The sequence below is a fragment of the Solanum pennellii genome, chromosome 4 (genome assembly GCF_001406875.1).
Source record: "Solanum pennellii chromosome 4, SPENNV200".
Classification (NCBI taxonomy): domain Eukaryota; kingdom Viridiplantae; phylum Streptophyta; class Magnoliopsida; order Solanales; family Solanaceae; genus Solanum; species Solanum pennellii.
Window position 1 is genome coordinate 72,985,251 of NC_028640.1, and position 22,707 is coordinate 73,007,957.

General features: G+C 32.7%; 3 protein-coding genes across 3 annotated transcripts; all 3 read right to left on the bottom strand.

The window, feature by feature from the left end:
• Positions 1-869: 869 nt before the first annotated feature.
• Positions 870-2,946, bottom strand: LOC107018242 (protein PHLOEM PROTEIN 2-LIKE A10). Its single transcript, XM_015218669.2, has one exon. It carries the CDS (start codon positions 2,418-2,420, stop codon positions 1,137-1,139), a length of 1,284 nt encoding a protein of 427 aa, XP_015074155.1. The 5' UTR covers positions 2,421-2,946; the 3' UTR covers positions 870-1,136.
• A 2,639-nt stretch (positions 2,947-5,585) lies between these two features.
• LOC107015583 lies at positions 5,586-11,211 on the bottom strand. Its single transcript, XM_015215897.2, has 3 exons — positions 10,485-11,211; positions 7,029-7,216; positions 5,586-6,823 (listed from the first exon to the last, which is right to left on the bottom strand). The coding sequence occupies exons 1-3, from the start codon at positions 11,080-11,082 to the stop codon at positions 6,287-6,289; spliced, it is 1,323 nt and encodes a 440-aa protein (XP_015071383.1). The 5' UTR covers positions 11,083-11,211; the 3' UTR covers positions 5,586-6,286.
• A 4,429-nt stretch (positions 11,212-15,640) lies between these two features.
• LOC107018243 (U-box domain-containing protein 30-like) lies at positions 15,641-18,249 on the bottom strand. The gene has a single exon (XM_015218670.2). It carries the CDS (start codon positions 17,601-17,603, stop codon positions 16,254-16,256), a length of 1,350 nt encoding a protein of 449 aa, XP_015074156.1. The 5' UTR covers positions 17,604-18,249; the 3' UTR covers positions 15,641-16,253.
• Positions 18,250-22,707: the final 4,458 nt, after the last annotated feature.

The following is a 22,707-nucleotide window of genomic DNA, read 5'->3' on the forward strand; positions in this document are numbered from 1 at the left end:
CTTCTGTTTATCCTTTAAGAGAGCAGAATCTATGAGTTCATATATAATGACAGAGTGTTCAACGTATCAACTCCGTTTAGCTTCCTGGCAGACAACAAGAGAGAGAGAGAGGTAACTGCAGCCATAAGATGCATGAAAACAATAATGTCAAGTACAAAATCACCATGAACAAGGTTTACGATTTTTACCAAATCCATCTATGGAAAAAATATTGTAGTAAACATCTCAAAGACCATAGATTAGGCTGCTCTAAAGTTTAAACTAGAAGACTAAAGAGTATCCTGAGACCAAGCACAAGAACACCAACCATACAGAAAACTCTAAAAGCAATGACATTCTTCATCACTAATATGACGTGAGGGCAAACTACCCGATGTCCATGCATCATTCTCCTTCATTGAATTTAAAAAGGATGGCAAATGTGTAGTAATAGGTGCCAACAATAATCAGCAACAAGTTCGGCTTTTCACAAAATAATTTAACTGGAGCAACAGAGAAATATATTGACCAGATTGTACTCTCCAAGATACAACACGAATAAACATTAACATATGCAGTGTAATCTCACAAGTGTCCTACCTTGTAGAGATAGGGGGTTGTTCCAAATAGACCGTCAACAACAACAACATACCCAGTGGAACCCCACTACTCCATGGAGGTACAGAGGCTGTTTCGGAAAGACTTTCCCGATAGACTCTCGACTAAAGTAAAACATAAGAAAATCAAGTACGTAAAGCAAATACAGTAACAAAGAATCTAAATTGGAGATCAGTAGCAACAACAAATAGTACGATAACTGAAGCCAAGGAAACGACAAGAATACTAAAATCGACAATAAAATAATAGGAGAGTAATAATAACAATACTGATAAAAGTAGAAAGTCTGAGAGTAACATGAGCATTTATCTCCAATTTTACATTATTTGATCAGATAATGAAGATCAAATACTTCCGATATCAAGTGAACATACGCATCTGGAAGATAATAGCATCTTCTCTAGAGGTTTCAACAGCATAAAGGGCAAAATGTAGATTAACAGTCCTTCAATAGTAGGTATGACAAATGGATGTACATATTTCCCAGACTACAGAACATATAAGCTTCTAAGACAATAGATCAAAGAAGATCACAAATTTTAGGCAGGCAATAAAGCTTGAGTACTGCCAAGGATATGTAAAAATAATGCAAGGCATACTGTAAGAATTACATAAGATTTAGCATTGATATGAGTAATGACATCCAGCCCTCTCTCCACAACTTCTTCATGGACGACATTAACACTTCTTTTCAAGTTCTCTGATAGCTTCCAAGTGAAAAACTCCACGATGGATCTAACGGTTTCAAATGTCACCCTGCCAGTCACATCAAGTACAAACCTCCTATTGCTTGGAACTGCCAATGTTGATGACACACTAGTCAGCCATCCATTACTTTGTAGATCAATCGGTTGATTCGTATCTTTAATCTTTCTTGGAGGCACTTGCTCAAGTGTCTTCTCACTTGCTTGAGTCAAATATTCACTTTGATCAACTATGGAACAAGCAGAGTTCAAACACAAATCAGAATCCGATCCAGAAGCTGTCATCACTTGATGAGATGTCCTCACTAGTGTTTCAACAGCCCCATTACAAACGGAAACTAGGAAGTCCTTCACATTAGCTTCATTCTTCGGATTGGTCAACCCAGAAAACAAATCATCATATACGTTTATATGCATTGTTTTATCAAGGTAAACAGCAACAGCAGTGCTCACAAATGTCTGGATACAATCAGCAATCATTAGTTTACATCTATCAGCACAAACCACATCTACCCATCTTGGCACTTCTGATGAATTCGACTTCATTAACGAGACCTCAGATTGATAATTCGCATTCAACCCCTCATCCGACCCACTGTTCAGATTGAAACCCAAAACCAAGTTCCTAGCAAAACTACCAACAACAACAGAAACAAACCCAGTCCCAACAGTACTCATCATTCTATCCATAACCTTATCAACGATACTTGGACTACCCACCTCCTCAATCTCCCCCTTACTTTCACCCCCACGTCCCCTTAAAATCCCAACTGTAAGAGCCTGGGAAACCTTAACCACAGAATTGGTAAATTCCTCAGATCTTGCAATTTTAGATAACTGCCTCAAACTCCTAGGAAGTTCATCAGAATCAGACTGCAAAAACTCCTTTAAATCCTTAGACACAACACTAACAGCTTCAGAAGAATCAGAAACCATTTCAGCCATCGACACAAAAGCTCCCAACAACCTCATAACCCTCTTCCTTCTCTGCACCACAGAAGGCATATGACACACCCTATATGCACCATAACTAGATAATCCAACTAATCCAAGAAGAATTATCCACTTCCTCTTCTTTTGAGCAAAGTTCAAACTTTTCTTCAACACATCAAGATCCATCTAAAGGTTGAATCTTTATAAATACTAAGCAAACCCCACAAATAAAAACCCAAGAAACCTCCCTAGAATTCAAATTAAGGAAACCCCATAATGAAAAATTGAATCTTTAAAGATACCCAGAACTGAGAATATTGATATAAACATGAATTTCGAAGATCGAAGAACCTAGGGTTTCGTTTTTTTTTCTGGCTCAATTGAAAAATCAATGGCCAATTGAATATAGCAATGATTTTTCAATTGATTTGCAGAAAAAAATATTGAAATGGTCGTTAAGGAAACTAACCTGTGACGATAATGAAAAATGGGAGAAGTTGAGTGGCTACTTAGATTGACCAAGCAAAATGCTGAGAGGGCTATTTTGTTTGTTTGTTAGTAAATAAATTTTAATTTAATTCAGTCCAGAAATAATGGGGAAAATAAAATATGAAGGGAATTGTGTGGAAATTATAATTTTTGGTAGGAAAATGAAAGAGATTTTTGGGAATTTTTTCGAGGAACATTATGGGAAATTTTATCTGTTTTTTTGGGTTGTGGAATATCCGCAGCAGCAGCGGCTTTTTAACTACCAAGCCGGCCATATTTGCACGTGACATCCACGTGATTTTAATGTTCGAAAAGAAATAATAAGAATAGTAATCGATATGGGTGTAAGCGATAGTTCATCCTTTATCAGAAATTTGTGTAAGTTTGAGTTAATTTAGGTATGAAATTGTCTTTTTGTTAGGAGCGTTTTATGCTAATATATAACTTTTCAACGTGATTCTCAATTTAGTCTGACTCCAATATAGATATCAACTGGTAAACCAAAAACAAAATGGAGACAGAAATAAAAATCTTATATACAAGTCTACTTAGTATAAGAATAAGAATATAATAATATAATATAAATACACAATTCAATAATAGTCTTTTCGTCAATCTAAATTTATATGTTTTTAAAAAATTATTTAAAGAAATCATTCTTTTAATGGTAATTCTTTTTATATCTTTTTAAAACCTTGAATTACAAACTAGTACCGTACTTTCTAGATAGTTTTTCAAATGTGTAAATCATTCATATTTTTTATTACTTGAATTCTGATTGGTTTTTTTGTTCATGGCTTATATCAGCAAATTTTTAGTTAGATGACTTAATATATTTTGGATCTCTCTGTTACTTTTTTTTTAAAATACACACTAAAAGGAAAAAATATTAAAATAAATTCACATGCGATAAAAAAAAATATTTTTTGGTTGTTAGATGATTTAAAAGGACTTGGAATCGAAGTCCAGAAAAGGTTATACTTGAAAACGTGTAGACAAATACAATTAATTTTTAAGATTTTGAAATTAAATATTATTTGTATGTATTATCGATTAATTTTTTAATATAAATATAAGATTTGAATAAAAAATAATAGGCTTCTGCCAAACAATTAATTACGAGAATTCATTTTAGTCAATTGACAACCTCACAAAAAGTTACAAGAATTAAATGAACTCAAACAACCAAAAGTAATGGAGAAATTAGCTATTTTTGTACTAGGAAAAAAAAGTAAAACAAATATTTTACATAAAAATGAAAGTGCATTGAAGAGACGTACCTACTTTTTTTTATAGGATCGAAGGTTTCGAGTCATTAATACGTTAGTTGGACATTTTTACACCCACCCTCCATGTAGACTTGGAGTATCTTTTACTTTGACGCGAAAAATAAATATTCGCATCGGATATTTATATTAGTAAGTCAGTACAATAAGTGATTTAATAAAGTAAAATACATGTAAATTAATTATGGTTAAGTAAAATGAACTACTAATTTAAATACATGTCATGCATGTATTGGCTTGGTATAAGTTTTACCCTTTTGACACACTTCTTAAATTTTGTTTGAATGATCATTACATATTATTTTAAAATTTATCGTATTGTATCATTTAAAGGAATACAAGTAATTCTTTATATCTATGCTAACTAGTGTATAATGTCATTGAAGGAAGGTGACAAATATTTTGTAGAATCAGCAAAGTGAAAATTAGTTTTAACATCATCGCGATCGAAAAAAAAGTACAACGTTTGGTTGCCGTAAATTTCGAAAAACTCGTTTGACGTGTCCAAGTATACGTAGGTTACTTTCTTGAACAAATTCGAACTAGATCATACAAAAAATACAACTCCTATAGGATGCAATTTCCTTGTACCAAATAGACAAATGAGTACAATTTCCTAGAAACTTCAATTTATTTTACTTTTAATTCAATAAATTGAATTGTCAAAGTATTTTGATGTTTACTGTATTTCCTTTAATGTTTACAATTTTCTATTACTGTTTTATCATAATAAATAGAGTTTGACTTGACTGTGGAAAGAATCACAACCTTCTTGCTATTTAGGAGGGAACTTTTATTTATTAGTACGAACTACCTACTAAAAATGCATAATACATAAGTATGACTCTTAAATTAGTGTCTTGGTAATTATGACTCTTAATTTTGAATGTGCACAAGTAAATACTTAAATTTGTATAAAATTGAGCAAGTAAACATACATGATGCATATAGGACGCCATGTAGGACACAAATTTTTCATGTAGGGTTCCATGTAGGACGAATGTGTCAATTTGTTCAATTTTCGTACAAGTTTAAATACCTACTTGTGCACATCTAAAGTTAAGGGTCTTAATTGCCAACTGATGCCAAATTAAGAGTCATGTTTATATATTATGCCTACTAAAAATGTCTCCGGAGAGTGTTGAATGGTCACCTATTACATGACTCTCAAACCCGAAGTGAAAATGGCATATATTTTCACTAATTTTGCGTACTGATCCTCGTTACGAAGCATATAAACTTGAAATTTTGAAAAAAATGTATGAAAAATACTACTACCCTTTATCCATGCTGTTTTTTCAATGCAGAATCAGTGTAACCTATATTATATCATGCAATGATTCAGTTTAAACTTGCTCTGGTTGACGATTCTTTGTATCACAAGTAAAAATCACAGAAGGAATTTTGAACAATGAGTACATTCAGTATAATAAAATGCAAACTAACAAACAACATACCCCACAGGTGGGGTCTGGAGAGAGGCTACGCAAACCTTACTCCTCCCTACCTTGTGAAGGTATAGGAGTTGTTCACAACAAACTGTGATTCTTAAGTTTTCACCAATTTGAAGGAATAATAGATAAAAGCAAAAGAGACTGCGAAAAAAGTTTCATTCTCTTCTCACTCACAGTTACACCCTTGATAGTAAGAAGAGCAAGCCTACATATGCATGATAACAGAATAGATGCATTTCAAGAAGATTGAGGAAAGATGAACATGCCAAATTGGGATATTCTTCTATATGCACTTACAAAAAATATTCCTTGCACAGAGGGAGAGATGTCACGTTTCCTTATATGACACCCCACTATATCCGTTGCCTTGTACAGCTTACAGGGCACGGTCATTGATGTATATGTACAAATACAAACACTGTTTCGAGAATTAGCTATCATGCCCTCCCTAGGTCATGATTAAGCTATGACCTCAAAACACACAAAAAATGGAGGAGATGGATAAAATGAATGTTGCTTATTGACTTGCACCATACTGTGCAAGTAAGCAAGCATCTTGTGGTCGATGATGAGAATCTGAGATGATCAACCTTAAACATTGACAACGCCAACTAGTGACAACCACGAGAAGTGGTCATTGCACAATCATGAACTACTAACTTCTGCAAGCCAGAACAGGTTAAGATGCAGCCTAACATGCATGAACCATGGAGAAATTGAGAGTGAGCATTTTTTGCTAGGAGCTCCAGATCACTCAGAAGTTGACAGGCGGGTGGGTTCACTCCTAAGGTAAATAAGTATCTCCTGGCAGCTGAAGATAAATTCACGAGACATCAAGTGTTGTGCTATGATTTATTGACACTGATTTGGGTTTTATAGGCATTGTATAATCAGTATCGTCTTCAAGATCACTAAATGAAACGTCCTCCTCATTCACAATAGTAGAACCCGTGTAACCCTCTAACTCTGAGTTGTCTTTCAGCCAGTCATCCTCATGCTCATCATAATCAAACACTGGTGGTTTAAAAGATGGACCAGCTACCACCTCCTTTTCAATGATTTTGCTTGGAGCATCTTCTTCAATAACTGCCTTGTCAATAAATTGGATCTCTGTATTTTCAATCGAGTGTTTCTCAGTGTCAGTGTCAGAAGTGGTGTGGCAACTTGGAGGTTTAAGAGCAAATGCTCTTGGGAGCACAAAATATCTAGAGTGAGCATCTTCAGATGAGTTGGATTCAAAGTCTCCACGTGGTGAATATGCGCTCTCTTTTGCTTGAAATGTGCCTATACCAAACCAATCTGACTCTGGTTTTGTTTTCTTTTGCAGCTCTTGCATCCACATAGCCCTTGCCTCTACAAGCTAAAGAAACGACAAAATAAAATTAGTTCTTAGACAGCTCTTGTAATCAAAGGTCATATATATAGAAGTTGTATCACTGAAATTGCTTTCAGATAATCCATTATTAGTTCCCTCTGCCCACGAAAAACGGAAAAATATTCTCATCATGACTGTGTAACAGAATGCAATGATGATTCTGTAATCAGGCAGCGCAATATTAACAAACCTGAGATGTAGACAAAAGCTCAGCGTCCTGCTTTTTCAGTCTTGAGTAAAGTAGAACAAAATAGACCATCCAAAAGAAGCCTTCACTCAAATGAGCAGGAGAAAGTTCGAATCTGAGAGCAGCTAGTCTCGGCGTTAGACGTTCAACAGCATATGCATGCCTCAGTTGGGCCTCAGAGAGCTCAAAATCTAAAAAATGGAGAGAGAAACTCAGTTAATGTAAATCTTCTCCTTAAGATCCCATCATCATCACCATTAAGTGATGAAATACGGAAATAGTATTCTACAATAGATGCCTTAAAAAGTTATCTTCCTTTGCTACATGATTACCAAGTATTAACTCTGTTCAAATTGACATGGCACAACTAATACTGACATTTCAAAATGTAAATACAGACATAATATCAGAAACTCCCTCCCTCGTCACAATTTTTTTGACAATATTGTATTGATATGCAGCTTAACATGTTAATTTGTTTTGTGAAGGAAGAAGGTATCAAGTTACAAAGAGTTACTGAGTGAGTTTGATAGAGAAAACCTCATATCAAAAGTCTAAAAGTTGAACATTAGCTGAATTTGAACCTGTGCAAGTTGTATACACTAATATTAATCATGAAACGGTGTCAAACACATCCAAAATAGGAAGAATGCCATAAAAATTGTGGAGGGAGTAACATTTTACACAATGTTCACAAAACTGAAAGTACAAATTCATTTAACCAAACAAATTTAAACTTTTATGTGATATTTTCTGTCAGATCAAGTTTGTAACTATGATTTTTCAAACATTTTCTTTCAACAGAACTTACAAAAATACACATGCCAAAAATGAAGTCAAACTTTGTGGTTCTTGAGCTCTCAACTCTATCACATATTATGTGATAAAAAGTACCAGATGCGAATTCCTACGAACAAAAGACGGTATAAAATCATCTGCTAAAGGCGGTTTATCTTGACTACTTGATCTTTGGAAGTAATCAAAATCTCCATCCAACAAATGGGCATGATATGTAACTCCACTGATGTATTAATTATTTTAAACAACTGCATGATCAACTTAAGGAGTGCTTTGAGCTCCTTCCCAATTTTAGTTGACCTAATTCTATTTTAGTTTGCCTAAGAAGAATGACCTCATCCCTTAAATGGCAAAGTCTCAACATATTCAATACATCATTAAACATGCATTACAGTGTTATATAATGTGAATCTCATATGAGACCAATTTCACATTTCAAATTCTAAAAGTGCCATATTTCTACTGACATTCAAATAAAAAAATATATCCAAGTCTTCTTCAATAATTTATTTATCTTCGAGAAAAGGTTGTCAACCAATTGGAGAAAACAAGGGAGTACGTTATTGAGGGCCAACACTTTTCACTAAAAGTACCCAATCTGCACTGAATACTGCCTTTACTTGGGTCAGCATTCGTTTTTATTACATTGTTTATAGGCTTTTCTTTCCACTTTCATTTCTAAGTTATCATATCTTCTTTTATTCTTTTCCTCATTTTGACACCACAAGATAAATCATTATTTGTTTATAACAGTTCACTGTTATTTTCTGTTTGATGTCCGGTCCAACTTATTTGCACCTTGACAATTCCACCAACTACCGGCTAACTCGCACCAGCACACTTATCGAGTAAGACTTCCCAAGAAAGCTAGACATATGAGAAAAAATCAACTAGTGTTTGTTTGTCTCTGTTGGGATTTGAACTCTAAACTCCAAGATTTGCATCCTCTTCATTGACCACTAGCCCACACCCATGTCCCATGTGTGCCCAACGAAGCTCTTTAATGGACAGTGCTACCCAAAAAAGAACAAGAGAGTCTTATACGAACAGATGCAACCCCCCCCCCTCTCTCTCTCCGTGAGAAAACTATAACAACATTCCTCTCTTCAAAGTAAAAGTCAGAGCAAACACTCAGATTTTCGTTTTGCACACCTTGTTCACTGTAAGTATTCTATTCTTTTTAACTCCCTTTCTAGAAAATTGCTACTGGAGGTTTGCGGCAAGAACTGGATTTCTACTACACAAGTTGCTCCTTGTAAATTAAGAGTGCACTAGCATTGATTGTAGTGATTGCTCTTCTACATACAAATTTGTTTATGTATGTCGCCACAGGAATACGGATCAAGAAAGTCAATTCTATAAATGCAAATATATTGGTCGACACTACTATCAGATATTGATAAGATATGATCACTTCCTGTTATGCTATGCGAGGTATCTCTGCTGGTGAATTTTGCATTATATTCAAACTACACACTTTTCATGCTTTCCTAGAGAAGACCATCCCGAGGAACCCTGTTACTCCTCTATGCTAGGAGCTTTTGATTTATCTGTCTCTCTAGTCCTTACTTTCTTTTCTTACTTGTAGGTGAAGCACAGACATTCTTTGCTTATTTGTAGGAGTAGCAGAGATATAACTTCAAGTTTTTAATTTTTATAACTATTTTTTGTGTGTTTTGAGTGGGTGACAGGGTGCAAGGACTGCCATGGTAGTTTCCTCCAGTTTATTAGAGAAAGAGACTTGAATGATTTCATTTAATTACCATATACTATCAAGCATAAAGTGTTTAACATCCGCGATAGAACTTGATCAGCTCACAGCCACATGTATAGTTCAGGTCCTTACACGTAAAGAAGACGATAAAACCTTTAAGCTAAGCTTCTGTAAGGGCCAAAGCAGAATAATCGCAACAAAACAAGAACTATGCACATAGATACAAGTTTGGCATAACGTGAGTTGTACGGTTAGTTATAAATTCAATAACTTTAATAGCTAACAGTTTTCGGTTCTAGTTAAAACTGACTCCTGTAAATTTACCCAGACAAAAAAAAAATCAGGTTTCACTTAAACTCCGACAATTCTCAAATAACACACTTCTCTCACACAACTAAATATCGGTTGACTCCTATTCCCACATCTCACAACTGACCAGGCACATTATTGGATGTCGTAATGAGATTTTGGATAAGTCCCAATTAGACAAAAGCAATAACTTTCACTAACAGCAATAAACCAGATGATATACTTATCAAGCATGTCTAGAAGATCAAGTTTACAACTTCACATAATTTCCATAAAACAAAAGAGAAAGTCCTCTATACTCGATACAACTAGCCTACATTCTCAATCAGTAACACTAATAGACTATGTTTAGCCCTAAATTCTCACGACTTAAAATGAGCCAAAGGATAACCCTCCCTAATCAATAAAGTGTAACATGACCTCATTGGAACTTCTCCAATAAGGACTCTAACTAACCTAGCAACATCCAGAGTTTCCTATAATACCACTACTGAAGTAGACACAACTCACATCCTAATCAAATTTCACACAGTGTAGGAACCATTCGTTTTCTAAGAACTAAACAATTAACTAACATTTCAGCCAAAACCCAAAAATCATCATAAATGACTAGCAGAACTCAAGGAAGATATACAAACCATCAAATTCTTCTTCATCAGCTAACGGAAAATCCAACCAAGTCTCCGGATGATGAGCTATATTGCTAGCAAAAGCTAACACTTCATCTGTCACTCCAACAGCATCACTTTCACTCTCCTCCACTTCATCCAAATTCTCCATATAACCATCTCCATCCCCAACATATTCCCCCTCTTCCTCCTCGGATCCATCACTCAACCCGGAATCCTCAATCCGGTCCCCTTCCAAACCAAACAGATCCGATTTCCCCGGCGGTAATGGCGGAGGTGGTGGAGCTAGAAATGAAGCCACTCCCCATAATTGACGCGTTAGGGTTTCCTTCAGTTCAGACAAATCCTCCTTCACGCCGCGATTCTGATTATCATCATCATCAACATCGGAACCGGAACGGTAATCGTTATCGTTATTAGATCGTTCTTCTAAATCGATTTCTTCGTAAGTTGATGTATCTTCGTCAACGGCGTGAGAAGCAGTTGATGAGTTGGCACCACGCATTACGACGTCGTTTTGAGAGTTGCGATTGAATTCTACTTCGTTTTCGCCGTCATCGTCGTCGAGACGGAGAGTGTTGGCTATGGAACGAGCAAGCCATGACATGGCTAAGCTTTAAGCTACCGTATATGATTGGATCGAGGAACAACAAGGAAGAACAGTTGTTTGAATTTTGAAAAAAAAAATGCAGTAGGTGGTGATGATGATTGATGGTTTTGATTTTTTTTCTTTTTCTTTTAAGTTTGGTATTGTTATGACGTGGATTTGGGGCCGCATGTAATCTTATTACTTACGTACGTATTATCTATCATATTACGCTTTTTAAAAGTTAATTTGATTGTTTTTTAAAATTAAATTAGCTTATATTAATTTAATATTTTAAATGAAAAAATTAAATATTCTAAAATTATATAAAAAATATTATAAATTACAATTTTTTGCATATTAATAGGATGAAAAATATAGCATAAAATATTAATTAAAACTTTTATAATTTAATTTTAAAAATAAAAATTATAAAAAATAATACCGAACACAAATAGTAATAAGATTTAACTATATTCATAAGTCAATCTAAATTAATTGAAGTTCGACGAATACTGACACATATTAGAAAAACAAAAAAGCTAATTAATTCAAATACATATGCGAGAGAGAGGCTAACTTATTTAGGAATGTGCAAAAATTGTGTAATTTATTTTATTAGAATATTGGTTCAATATGTAATTCTATAATTTTGATTAATGGTTAAATTAATAATTTAATAAGATTATTTTAAAATTATTGTTGTACTTTGGTTATAACAATAACTTTAACGCTTTTTCAATCTTATTTCCTAAGTTTAGTATTACGTTCATTAGTAGCCTTATGTTTCTCTATAGCAACGCTTTATCTCTTCCAGATCAAAATAGTTCTCTTCTCTCTTCTCAAATTTTAGATTTGAAAAAAAATTATAATTAATGTTATTTCGTAATTTATAGCATGAGCTTTAAAAAAAAATTGAATTATTTTGTCTTGAATCAAAGTGATCAACATAAATATTTGTGATATATTTTTATTTTTTGCAACTGTTTCTATTATATGAACGATGTATGTATAATTACATGAGCATTTCATCACCAATGAAATATATCAAATTAAAAATCAAACAATTAATAACAAAAAACAATTAATTAACCAACATCGATAATAAATATGTCCCAACGAGAAGTTCCAAAATAAAGAAAATTTGTAATATGATGGAAACATATTATTTCTTAAAATATATTTTTAGTTGACTTTTTAAAAAATCTTAAACTCTTCCTTACAAGTCGAGGATATAGCGTTCCTACAGAAAGGATACACGTCTAAAATCATGGAGAAGAAGATAGCAATTGTTACCGTTGGAATGAATTAATTTACATAGTGATAATTTTAACATTTAATCTAAATATTTTTACCATTATTTTAGCAGTTAAAAATAAATATTCATTTTTACTCAAACTGTATCATAAAATAAATACTATTAAAATAATTAACAAATAAAAACAAACAGACGAATAACAAATACTAATACTCGATAAATAATTCACTGTCTGATATAACATTAGTTTGCCTTATACGTTAAAAAACACATCCAGACAAGTACCGTAATCGAAGTTAGATCTGTAATAATCACAAGATTAATTTATCCTAATTGCTATCCCACAAAGTGTAAACATTTTTTACATTTTATTAAGAAAACCTGGATTTCTGTGTAACATTATTATAAAATGTAGTAATAAATTTGATTTTATTAAAATAAATGAAAATAAAATTTAGTCCCTAAGCACACGTGACACCAGAGATATTTTGAATCCTCATTGGATCGTGTGCCTGTTTAAATTAATTAATCGAAATGAAAGCTAAGTAAAAAAAAGTGGTTGGTGTAGTGGCGGGACTATTTTATTTTTAGCTAAAGTTTTTAAGTCTTGATTATGGAAAAAATCATGTTGGGAATATTACTTTCGAAAGAGTTATGTAATGTCTAATTCGAATTTAATCGAGACTTTAATGTAGATTCTGAACACCGAATGATAGGAAACCAAATTTAAAAAAAGAATGCCAAAATTTAAATATAGTGTGCATTAAAAGAGCATCTAGATTCCAAACTCCTTTATTGCAGTATGAAATTTTTTGGCTCCACTTGCAATAATTCAACTTTCAACTTGTAAAAGAAATTAAAGAAATGTATATTGAATTCAAATTGTTAGATTTGTTAGGCTATGACCAAAACAATGGTTCTCTTTGAAAAACTTTATGGTATATTTATTGTTCAAATTTATAGAGAGCAAAAAATGAGTAATCTTGATTGTGACTTTACTATATGCATTTAGGCTTGAAATATTATTTTATTAGATGAAAATATTTACATTTAATGTATATACATGTAACCGGTAACCCCATTGGCATTGTTAGATGAAAAAAAATGGCGGTCCTTATAGATTATGAAATGTGAATTTATATGAGGTTTGATTTTGTAATTTACTTCAAATGTTATCTTAGTTATATAGTAGTAATTTTCACACAGGAAAACAGTAAAAGTAATAATTATAGGATATGTAAGTGAAATACAAGACTATTTATTGCGTCATTTTCTTTTATTCTAAATCATAAATGAACACAGGAGATCTATTTTCGTATATTTGTTCTTGGGGAAGTGAAAAATAATTAGTTTCCTCATTCTTTATGTTAATTCGAACTGAAAACACAACACAAATGATAAGCGCGTAAAAACAGGCTTTCTGTCTTTCCTTTCTCTTCCTAGACAGCGAATCAAAATCTGAGTCTGTAAACAGACAAGAGATAGATGTGATGGAGACACAAGTCAAGGCGATGAATCTCTATCTCTAATCATTCATATCATGTTCAGCCGGAGGACAATCTTTCTATTATACATGTGATGATATTCACATGCTTTCCTTTCCTTTGTTGATTTCTCTCAATGAAATTTTTTTACGAGCATAGTAAATTATTCATGTGACTAAAACCCTCAACAGTATAAATACGCGAACCTCCTACTAGGTGGCGGGGCCGGGGGGGGGGGGCACTACGCCAAAAGCAAGAGAAACAACGTGGTTACGATATGACAAAGCTATCAATGGATCGAGGAAAAATCACGAGAAATTAGGGTTCAAATCTTAACAAGAATGAAATATCTTGATAGTTAGAGTTATCTAATACATATATTGTTGCGAGTTAGTAAGTATTAAGATAAATTAATCGAGAAACACGTAAACTAATTTAAAAGTAGCTCCACCAAGAAAACAATGTTTTTTGGCCTTTAGAAAAAGTCCCCAATTGAGAGCTCTTTCCAGCTTTGAAGATGTTGTATAAAACTTGCAATGCCAAAAAGAAAAAGGGCTTAAAATGGGGGTTCACCTCCAAGGTCACAGGCAGCAAGTAATATGCTTTTTCTCAGCAAAATTTGCTTACTTTTAAGTTACCCCCCTTAGATCTCAGTCAAAGTTGCTATTTTGCAATGCCAACAAAGACTACTAAGTTGTCTCCACTTCTTTTAAGGTAAGTTATTTGTCCATGCACTTTTCAACTTCCCTCTTCCCCTTTCAACTTACTTTTTTTAATCTACTTTCTTTTTCTTGGTCCAAGATATGAGTACGTGGGGTGGTGTCTTTATACCCCCTACCCCCCCCCTCAATATCCTAGAATACACTTCTCCAAGGACAATGAGTATAAAATACCTCATCAGCACATGTTTCCAAATCTTGAAACTCATTATTTTGACCATTTGAACAAGTTTTGTTAACTACAAGAATGACACTTCTAGTAATCTGTGTACTCACCTCGACTAATTTCACAGGGTATGAACTCACTCAGTGTGATCTTGACACTCACCTTGATTGAATTTTTGATATCTCTCACCAGATGTTGTTGACTACTAGTCCACAATGGTGTTTATTTGAGTTGTTTTGTGTGAGACATTTCACCTACCCCTTTTCTTACCAATTGTGACTACATACTTAAGCAAGGGACCAAGAGCTAAAGGGGAAAGCTTTGAAACTTGGGGTTTTGATTACATTTTTGGAATCAGTAGTGTTTTCTACTGTTCCTCCCTCATCTTCTTTGGAGTTACTTCACTTAGTTTCATATATGCATTATGAGAACCATGATAGTGACTCAATGGAAGTGCTATTTTTCTTGTTTAGTGCTATTATTATTACCAGGACTTTAATGGAACATAAAAGTTTCACTTCAGTTGAAGTCATCTTTCTACTTTTTCCTTCTCTTTCCATTCTACCACACAAACAAGCTAGAAAAAAAGAGAGACGTATACTGACAGAATTTCCAATCAGCAAAACAACAGCTCTTTTCCAACAAAGATCTATTGTAAACAGAAGTGCCACTATCCTCAAAGAACAATCTTTAACATACACAACTGCTCATCGATCACCTATGTTGCTCGGACTCTACAAAAATGATGACATACCCGTGTACTTATGTCGGATTCGACACACACCGAGTCCAAACAACATAGCTCATTATATCCAAATTCTGAATAGAACAGAACACCAAAAAAAACTTGAAAGTTCACAAAAGTATAAGGGTGAATCATCACTTTGAGACAGTAAGGTATTGAAAAGAAGCAAAAGTATATTAAACATAAGAAGTAAAGCTAAGACAACAATTGAGAAGGGAAAATTGAATCCATTGTGAATGCTGATTTCATATTGGAAATGTTGTTGTTTTTTTACAAATGACAATCTCCGCAATGAAAAATAGAACTCCCGAGTGAAACCTTCCGAAAGAGCAAAGAAGTGAAAGTCACCAAGGACTTTCTAAAAATGATAGGGGAAAATTTGGGAATTGGGATAAACTCGGAGAATCCCAAAAGAAATGTGTACAATTACAATTTCAAACACTAGCTTGGCTGGACATTCTTCCCCATTTTACATAGTGAATATGAGCTATAGCATTCAATTGTAGCAATAAGGCAATCAAATCACCGGTCTAAGTGACTACAAAGATTTGAAGAATAAATTTGAAACCACGGTGTGCCATAGTTATTGGAAAACCTCAGCGGAAAGATCAAATGGAAGGCACCGAACCATAGTCTGATATAAGCATTTTATCTATAATCCACATTATGAAGCCTTTTTCATGAGAGCTAAAGCTCTTTAATATGTACAAGTAGGTACCTCCTTGTCCAATTATACAGATTCCGCGAGCTGTTGAGCGCACCTTGCCCTTGCGGGTATAGAACGGACTTAGTTGAACCGTATGAACAACACCATGTCACCTCATTGCATTGTCTTGGTAAGCTTACACTTGGAAATGAAGATGGTCTCTGAGTAATTTAGACTGCATAGTTTCAAGAGCTCAGCAGACCGTTGCTTCAACACAGGGTTGCATCCACTTTGAATAACAAGCAACAATTTGGCTGCTAGACCTGCCTCAACAGCCACAGATGAGCATTTTTCGGGGGCAAGTTTGCACACTGCCCATAAAATTGATAACGCGAATTGAGTGCAGCTCTCTGATACCTTCATGAGCAATTTAACCACGTTCGGAATGGTGCTACGACAATCCATCAATGCTAATGCTCCCTCTGGAAGGGTAGACAAGGCTTCAAGGATAACCAGGGCTAATTCTAAGCATTCAGCATTCAAGTTGGGTAATACTTCCACCAATTGGGGGATTGCCCCAATACCAACAATTGAGTTCCTCAATGAATCGTGAGATGAAATCAGCTTGAGCAATCTCAAACTAGACAACACTCCATTAGGGTGTCTCTTATCTTTGATTATTCTCAGTAATCCTACAAAAAGACTCAAGCTTGACAAAACTTCACACTCTGAATCCTTCCCTTCCATCAACAATTCGAGCAATTTCATACAATTTATCTTGGTATCATTGGATCCCTCATTCAAGGTATCCACCATCAGGGAAATCTTATTAGGTTGCATCAAATTAGCCTTCCCATCTGAATTCAGATCCAAGTGTACCAAAATACCAATTGCCTCAGAAGCAACAACATGTTTGGTGAAAGGACCTAACAGTGAAGTAATCAAACTAACACCACTGTTATCTGTCACTGTTTTCTTGGCTGAGTCATGGGAAGTGACAACTTGTCTTAGCTCCTTCAAAGCTTGAACTCTAGCCTCACCTTTAACCTTCTTCAAGGTCTCTAAAATCTCCAAAACCCTTCCTTGCACATCCTCTGACCTCTTTTTCATAGCCAAATACTTTTGAGAAAACCAACTGTAAATCAGCTGGTGAAGAGTACTATTAGGAGTGATAGAATCATCCCACAACTCTTGCATTGTTGTGGGACAAGTAAAATGCCCCAAAGAGAACCATTTGAGAATATTAGACCTCTCATATGTTTGCCCTGTACAAAGGGTTACTGGATCTTGCATGGGTTCCAAAGAAATTGGACAAATAAAAACTGAAGGAACATCAATTGAATCAAGCTCCTCCATCATTTTCCTCAGACTCAACTTCTTCTCTATAGCACCACCATGAACCACCACCCCACCACCACCACCCAAAATCCCATCTTTAACAGCAGTTTCCAGATCCAACACCTGCCCACCACCCCCAACATCAAATTCCTCCACTCTCCCCCTAGAAGGCACATACATAGGCATTTTCACTGACCCTTTTAGTCAAATGTTAAAAAACTAAGAAAGAATATCTTCCCCTTTAGAACAAGAAGGGGTATGCTTCAAAGCAACAAGAACATCACATTTAGAGGGCAAAAATGAAGCGTGTGGATGAAAAAAGAGAAAAGAAAAAGAACAGTCTTTGCACTCTTTTGTCTTCTCTCTTTTGCTCATTGACAATTACAACCAAGATTTGACAGGAGGGGACATCTTTTTCTTTTATCTGAACTCTTTTTCTCTGGTCAAAAGAGCCATAGTGCTCATTTTCACCATCATTATCATCATCAAAGACTATAGTTACAGGATCTTTTTACCAATATCCTCTTCTCTAATACCAAAGCTATACTATACTCTCTCCACTTTTCTCACTTCCCCCTTCAACCTCCAAAAGATTGAAATCATTCCAATCCTCAAATCAACAAAAAAGTAATCAAATTCAAGAAAGAAAAAGAACCCCACATAATAAAGAAACTCCAAGATTTAAACTTTGAAACCCAAAACAAGTTTTAGATCAAGAACAGAGAAAAATAAGTTCAAGAAAAACCTTACCCAGAAATGAGAGAGAATAAAAAGGGAAAAAGGGAAGAACAGCTACCTCTTTGAGTGTGAGCCCCCTACCCCTCCCACGGCCCGATGGATATGGGGCAAGTTATACCTGGAAACCCTACAAAAATAAATTTTAAAAAATTTAATTATACTCGAGCTCGAGGGTCTTTCGAAAATAATATCTCTATCTTTATCAATTATATTAAAATAATGTTAAGTTTTAGTATGTTTTATCAAATCATTAAGATTTGTGTATACTTTATTCTGACCATTTGTGAAATTTTATGGGTACTGAATATGTTTGTTTTTGTATTAAGCATATATTTTAGGTTTTTAAAATTTATTTTCAAAAGTTTCCAGCATATTTGACGTCATGTTATTATTACTATTCATTATAGAACTACTAAACTTTCAACAATACAACTGTGATTTATTGTTGTCTTTACAATCAATATTTTCTTCTACAATTTGTGAAATATAGAAAATATTTGAGGTAATTTTTGAAAATTACCGGGGATAGGCGGTTAATTTGACCAGAGAAGCTCGTGGACCACACGTGTATTGTGGTCCAAAGTCCAATGCCACCGAGATATCCGATTTCTGTAAAATTCTATTATTTAAAGCAAAATTGAAATATTATTAAAACTAATACAAATTTCGCTTTTAAATTATCTATCGTGTATCTAGTTAGCTGTGTTATCCTTATTCGTATCTTTTTATATATGTATTAACTTCACAATTGAAGTATTTATATACGACAATTAGTATCACTAGTAAAATAATTATTTTTATAAATTATAATGGATAATTGAAACAATAGCACTCATAAAATTTGACGTAGTAATAAGTATAAAAAAGTGAGAGTTCTTTGCTTTTGGAGAATAGGAAGGAACTTTGGATAACACTCATGAATATGATGCAGTCAATAAAATTATTTTTTTAATTAAAAACTTCAAATTAAATTCTTGATATAAAAAATTCTTGTTAAAAGAATTTCCTTATTCATAAAATCCTATATAATGCGAATTTCAAATAATCAAATACTAATAAGATTATTAAATATTTTTTAAAAAAAAAAATTAGATTGGAGGGTCACGGATAACTATTAGGTAATTATAAAAGAGACGTAAAAACGGGTCAGATGGTCAAATTGTAACGTGCGGCGTAGTCTTGGGGACATAAATTACTTATGATTCTTTTCTAATTTTCATACTTCATTAAAATAATATCAAAGTTCGAGTTTACATATATCCATGTTATTTTAAAAACAGTAACATTTTTACTATAATAATTAATTTTTTAAAAAAACAATCTTTCATATTTTATATTATCTAATTTTTATAGCGATCATTAGTGTTAGTATTTTTATATGATCAATCGAACAGTATTAAATATGATTTTATAAATTATTTATTATAACAGATAAAAATAATTTCACTATCCTGATATAATTTAAACTCCCTCTTTTATGTCTCATTTTAGTCTTAAAGTAAAAAAGAAAAAAAAAAGGTTTAGACCAAAAGAATAAAAACATTGACTTAAAAATGATGCCGTTAATTCTAAAGAAGATAAGAGTGTTTACCATACTTTTATTAAAGAAGATATAAAGTAAAAGCATCTAACATTTCATTCGTGTGGATAAAAATATATGATTTTCTCTTTATTTTTGGAGACAATAGATATTACAATAATATAAATATATAATATATAACCTATTAATACCGTAATAAATGAAATGATTTATTATATAAAACGTCTAATCTTGTTTTAAACTATACACTATTTTTTGCAAAGGCTTGGTTCGAAAATCTTGGCCTACTTTTTTATGACCTTTGTATATTGATTGATTTTTATATATATTTTAATCAGTTCTACGGAATATCTGTTATATTGTACTAACATCAAATATTAAGTAACTCAGATTATTAATGTTTAAATTGATCGCTAATCACTCAATGTTTTTTCTTTATACTAAATTTTATATTGCAAATTGAGAGTTTTCTAAGTTAAAAAACAAATAAGGTATATTTTATCAAATATTACATTAAACTTTATAGTTTTGTAAATAAAATTACAAGAGATAATAAAGTACCAAAAAAAAATTAGAGTTGGAAATGGGACCTTTGCCTTTTTTGAAAAAGTGGCAGCTAAGCAAATTGACTGGTCAATAACTAGGACAGAGTGTGCTGTATATGTTTTTGTGTACTCTATTCCTTTTTTATTTATTTTTTTAATCTTATCCCTTAATTCTTATTTTCTGAAAAAAATAATAATATTTTTGTAATTTATTTATTTAAATTTTAATAATAAAATGACAGTCTTGGAGTTTGACTGGATCGCTTTTAAGTGAGTGCGTCCCCTCATGCAAATTACTTTGCTGCACCCATTGATGGAGACATTGACACGTGTCACTGGGAAATGTGCTTTTTTGGGGGGGGGGGGTTTAAAACACTGCTTAATTAACTTGATTAGTTACTTCAAAATTAACTTAGATTTTATTTTGAACTCTTTTTCCCCCTTAAACTTTTATGGCTGCACACTATGATATCTCTAAACTTTCTCCAATGTTTGCGTTAGTATTTTCTACGTCTATATTAGTTGTTATTGAATTTTTTGATACTTTTTATCGTTTAAAGTTTAAGACGGATATTTTGAATTTATTTTCATATTTGTTTATTTTTTTGATGGAATTTGATATTTTTTTAAAAGATGAATTATACTATTTACAAAGTTATATTTATGATTTTTAAAAAAATAATAGAAAGTACAGTTTAAAAATTATGTCCTTGAATGATTTTTTTCATTGGCGTAATTATCTCACCAATTCAGTTTTTATGGAATATAGGGAGTATTAGTTATCAATTATTTTTTTTTTTGCATATTTCTTAAAAGTCATAAATAAAATTATTAGTAAGAATTATGGTGAAATGATAAGTATTCGTTCATTCTTAACTAGAGGTCTTGGATTCATGTCTCTTTGTATATAAAGTCGTCTTCGTTAGAAAGTATTTTACCTCTTAAGGTAAGATTTTTTGACACAAAGTTGAATCTAATCGAGTTTTAATATGAATATCAAACATTGAATTGAAAATTAAAAAGCTAAATAAAATTTTTTTTTACTGTTGTATGTTTTATCACTTTTTGATAAATTAAACTTTATTGATTAATAAGATTAAATTAATAGCATTTCAAGAACATTAAATATTAGGAGAAGAATGAGAAGTAAAATAGCAAAAGAAATTTGAAACATTGCACTTTTTAGAACGTTTTTTAATTAATAATTCGTTCATGATGGTGACAAAAATTCTATGCAATTTTGAAAAGTAAAAAAGATGAATCCTCAAAGCTTATCAACATATGAATTGATGAAGTAAATAACTTTTGATTATTCTATCAGCCAAAAAAGTACCAATTGGGACAAAATATGACATGAATGGATTTTACTTTATGATGAATCTTTTGTTATTAGGTTCAATTATATAGGAGCACTAATCAATTTTTATCTAATTATATTTCATGAAATCCACTTTTTCCTTTAATTTTTTTTTTCTAATTTGATTTATTTTTATAAGAAATTGTCATACTCCTTTTAAAAATTTAAATGAAATGCAATAACCCATCAATTATAAATTATTAATTCGCAAGGGTTTTATTGTAAAGTTTCTCTTACGTAAATTTCATATTGAAAATAAGAGATCATATAAATTTGAGTACAGAATTCAAACACTTAAAATTCGAGACAAAATTATGATGTTCAAAGCCTTTACGTCATCCAAAGAAGCTGATTCGAAGTCGAGTTATCTTTTAATATGAATGGCGAAATCAGGACTTTTAATAAGGAGATTAAAAATTTAAAAAGTAACACGCGAACTATTAAAAGGGAATTTAACATCTATTATACATACCTAAAAGAAATTTTAACCATGTGAGAATAATATTTTTCGCCAAAAAAATTTGAATTTCGAATGAATCTCTAAGTATATGCTGCCTCCACCCCTATTTAATATGATGATTTAATATGATGGTGGAATAAACATCAGCAAGAATGCATGCGACAGGGGGATAAATAGTAGTCAGGAAAGTTCAGGGGCCAAACTGGATTATCTTGAAAGTTAAGGGGTCAAATTGGTATTAGATTGTAACTTTAGTCAAGTACTTAGTAGCTTTTTTTTTTTTTAGTACTTAGTAGCAGTAGTATATATTATATGAGTAAATTAATTAACACTATAAAAAAACAAACAGTCTAATGGTAGAAGCTTTTTGTTTTAAATTATTTAGTTCTGTTTGTTGCATCATTCAACAACTTTTTTTATTTTTTGAAAAATTAATTAAGTGGGGAACTGGGAAGCTAAGATTTGACTAATATTCTTTTGTCACAGATGGACTATATCTTTACTTACTTAATTAATTAATGGGATAATGTTCAAGTACCCCTTCAGCCTATGTCCGAAATCTCAGAGACACACTTATACTATACTAAGGTTCTATTATCCTCCTGAACTTATTTTATTAATAATTTTTATTCTTTTTCGATCTACGTGGC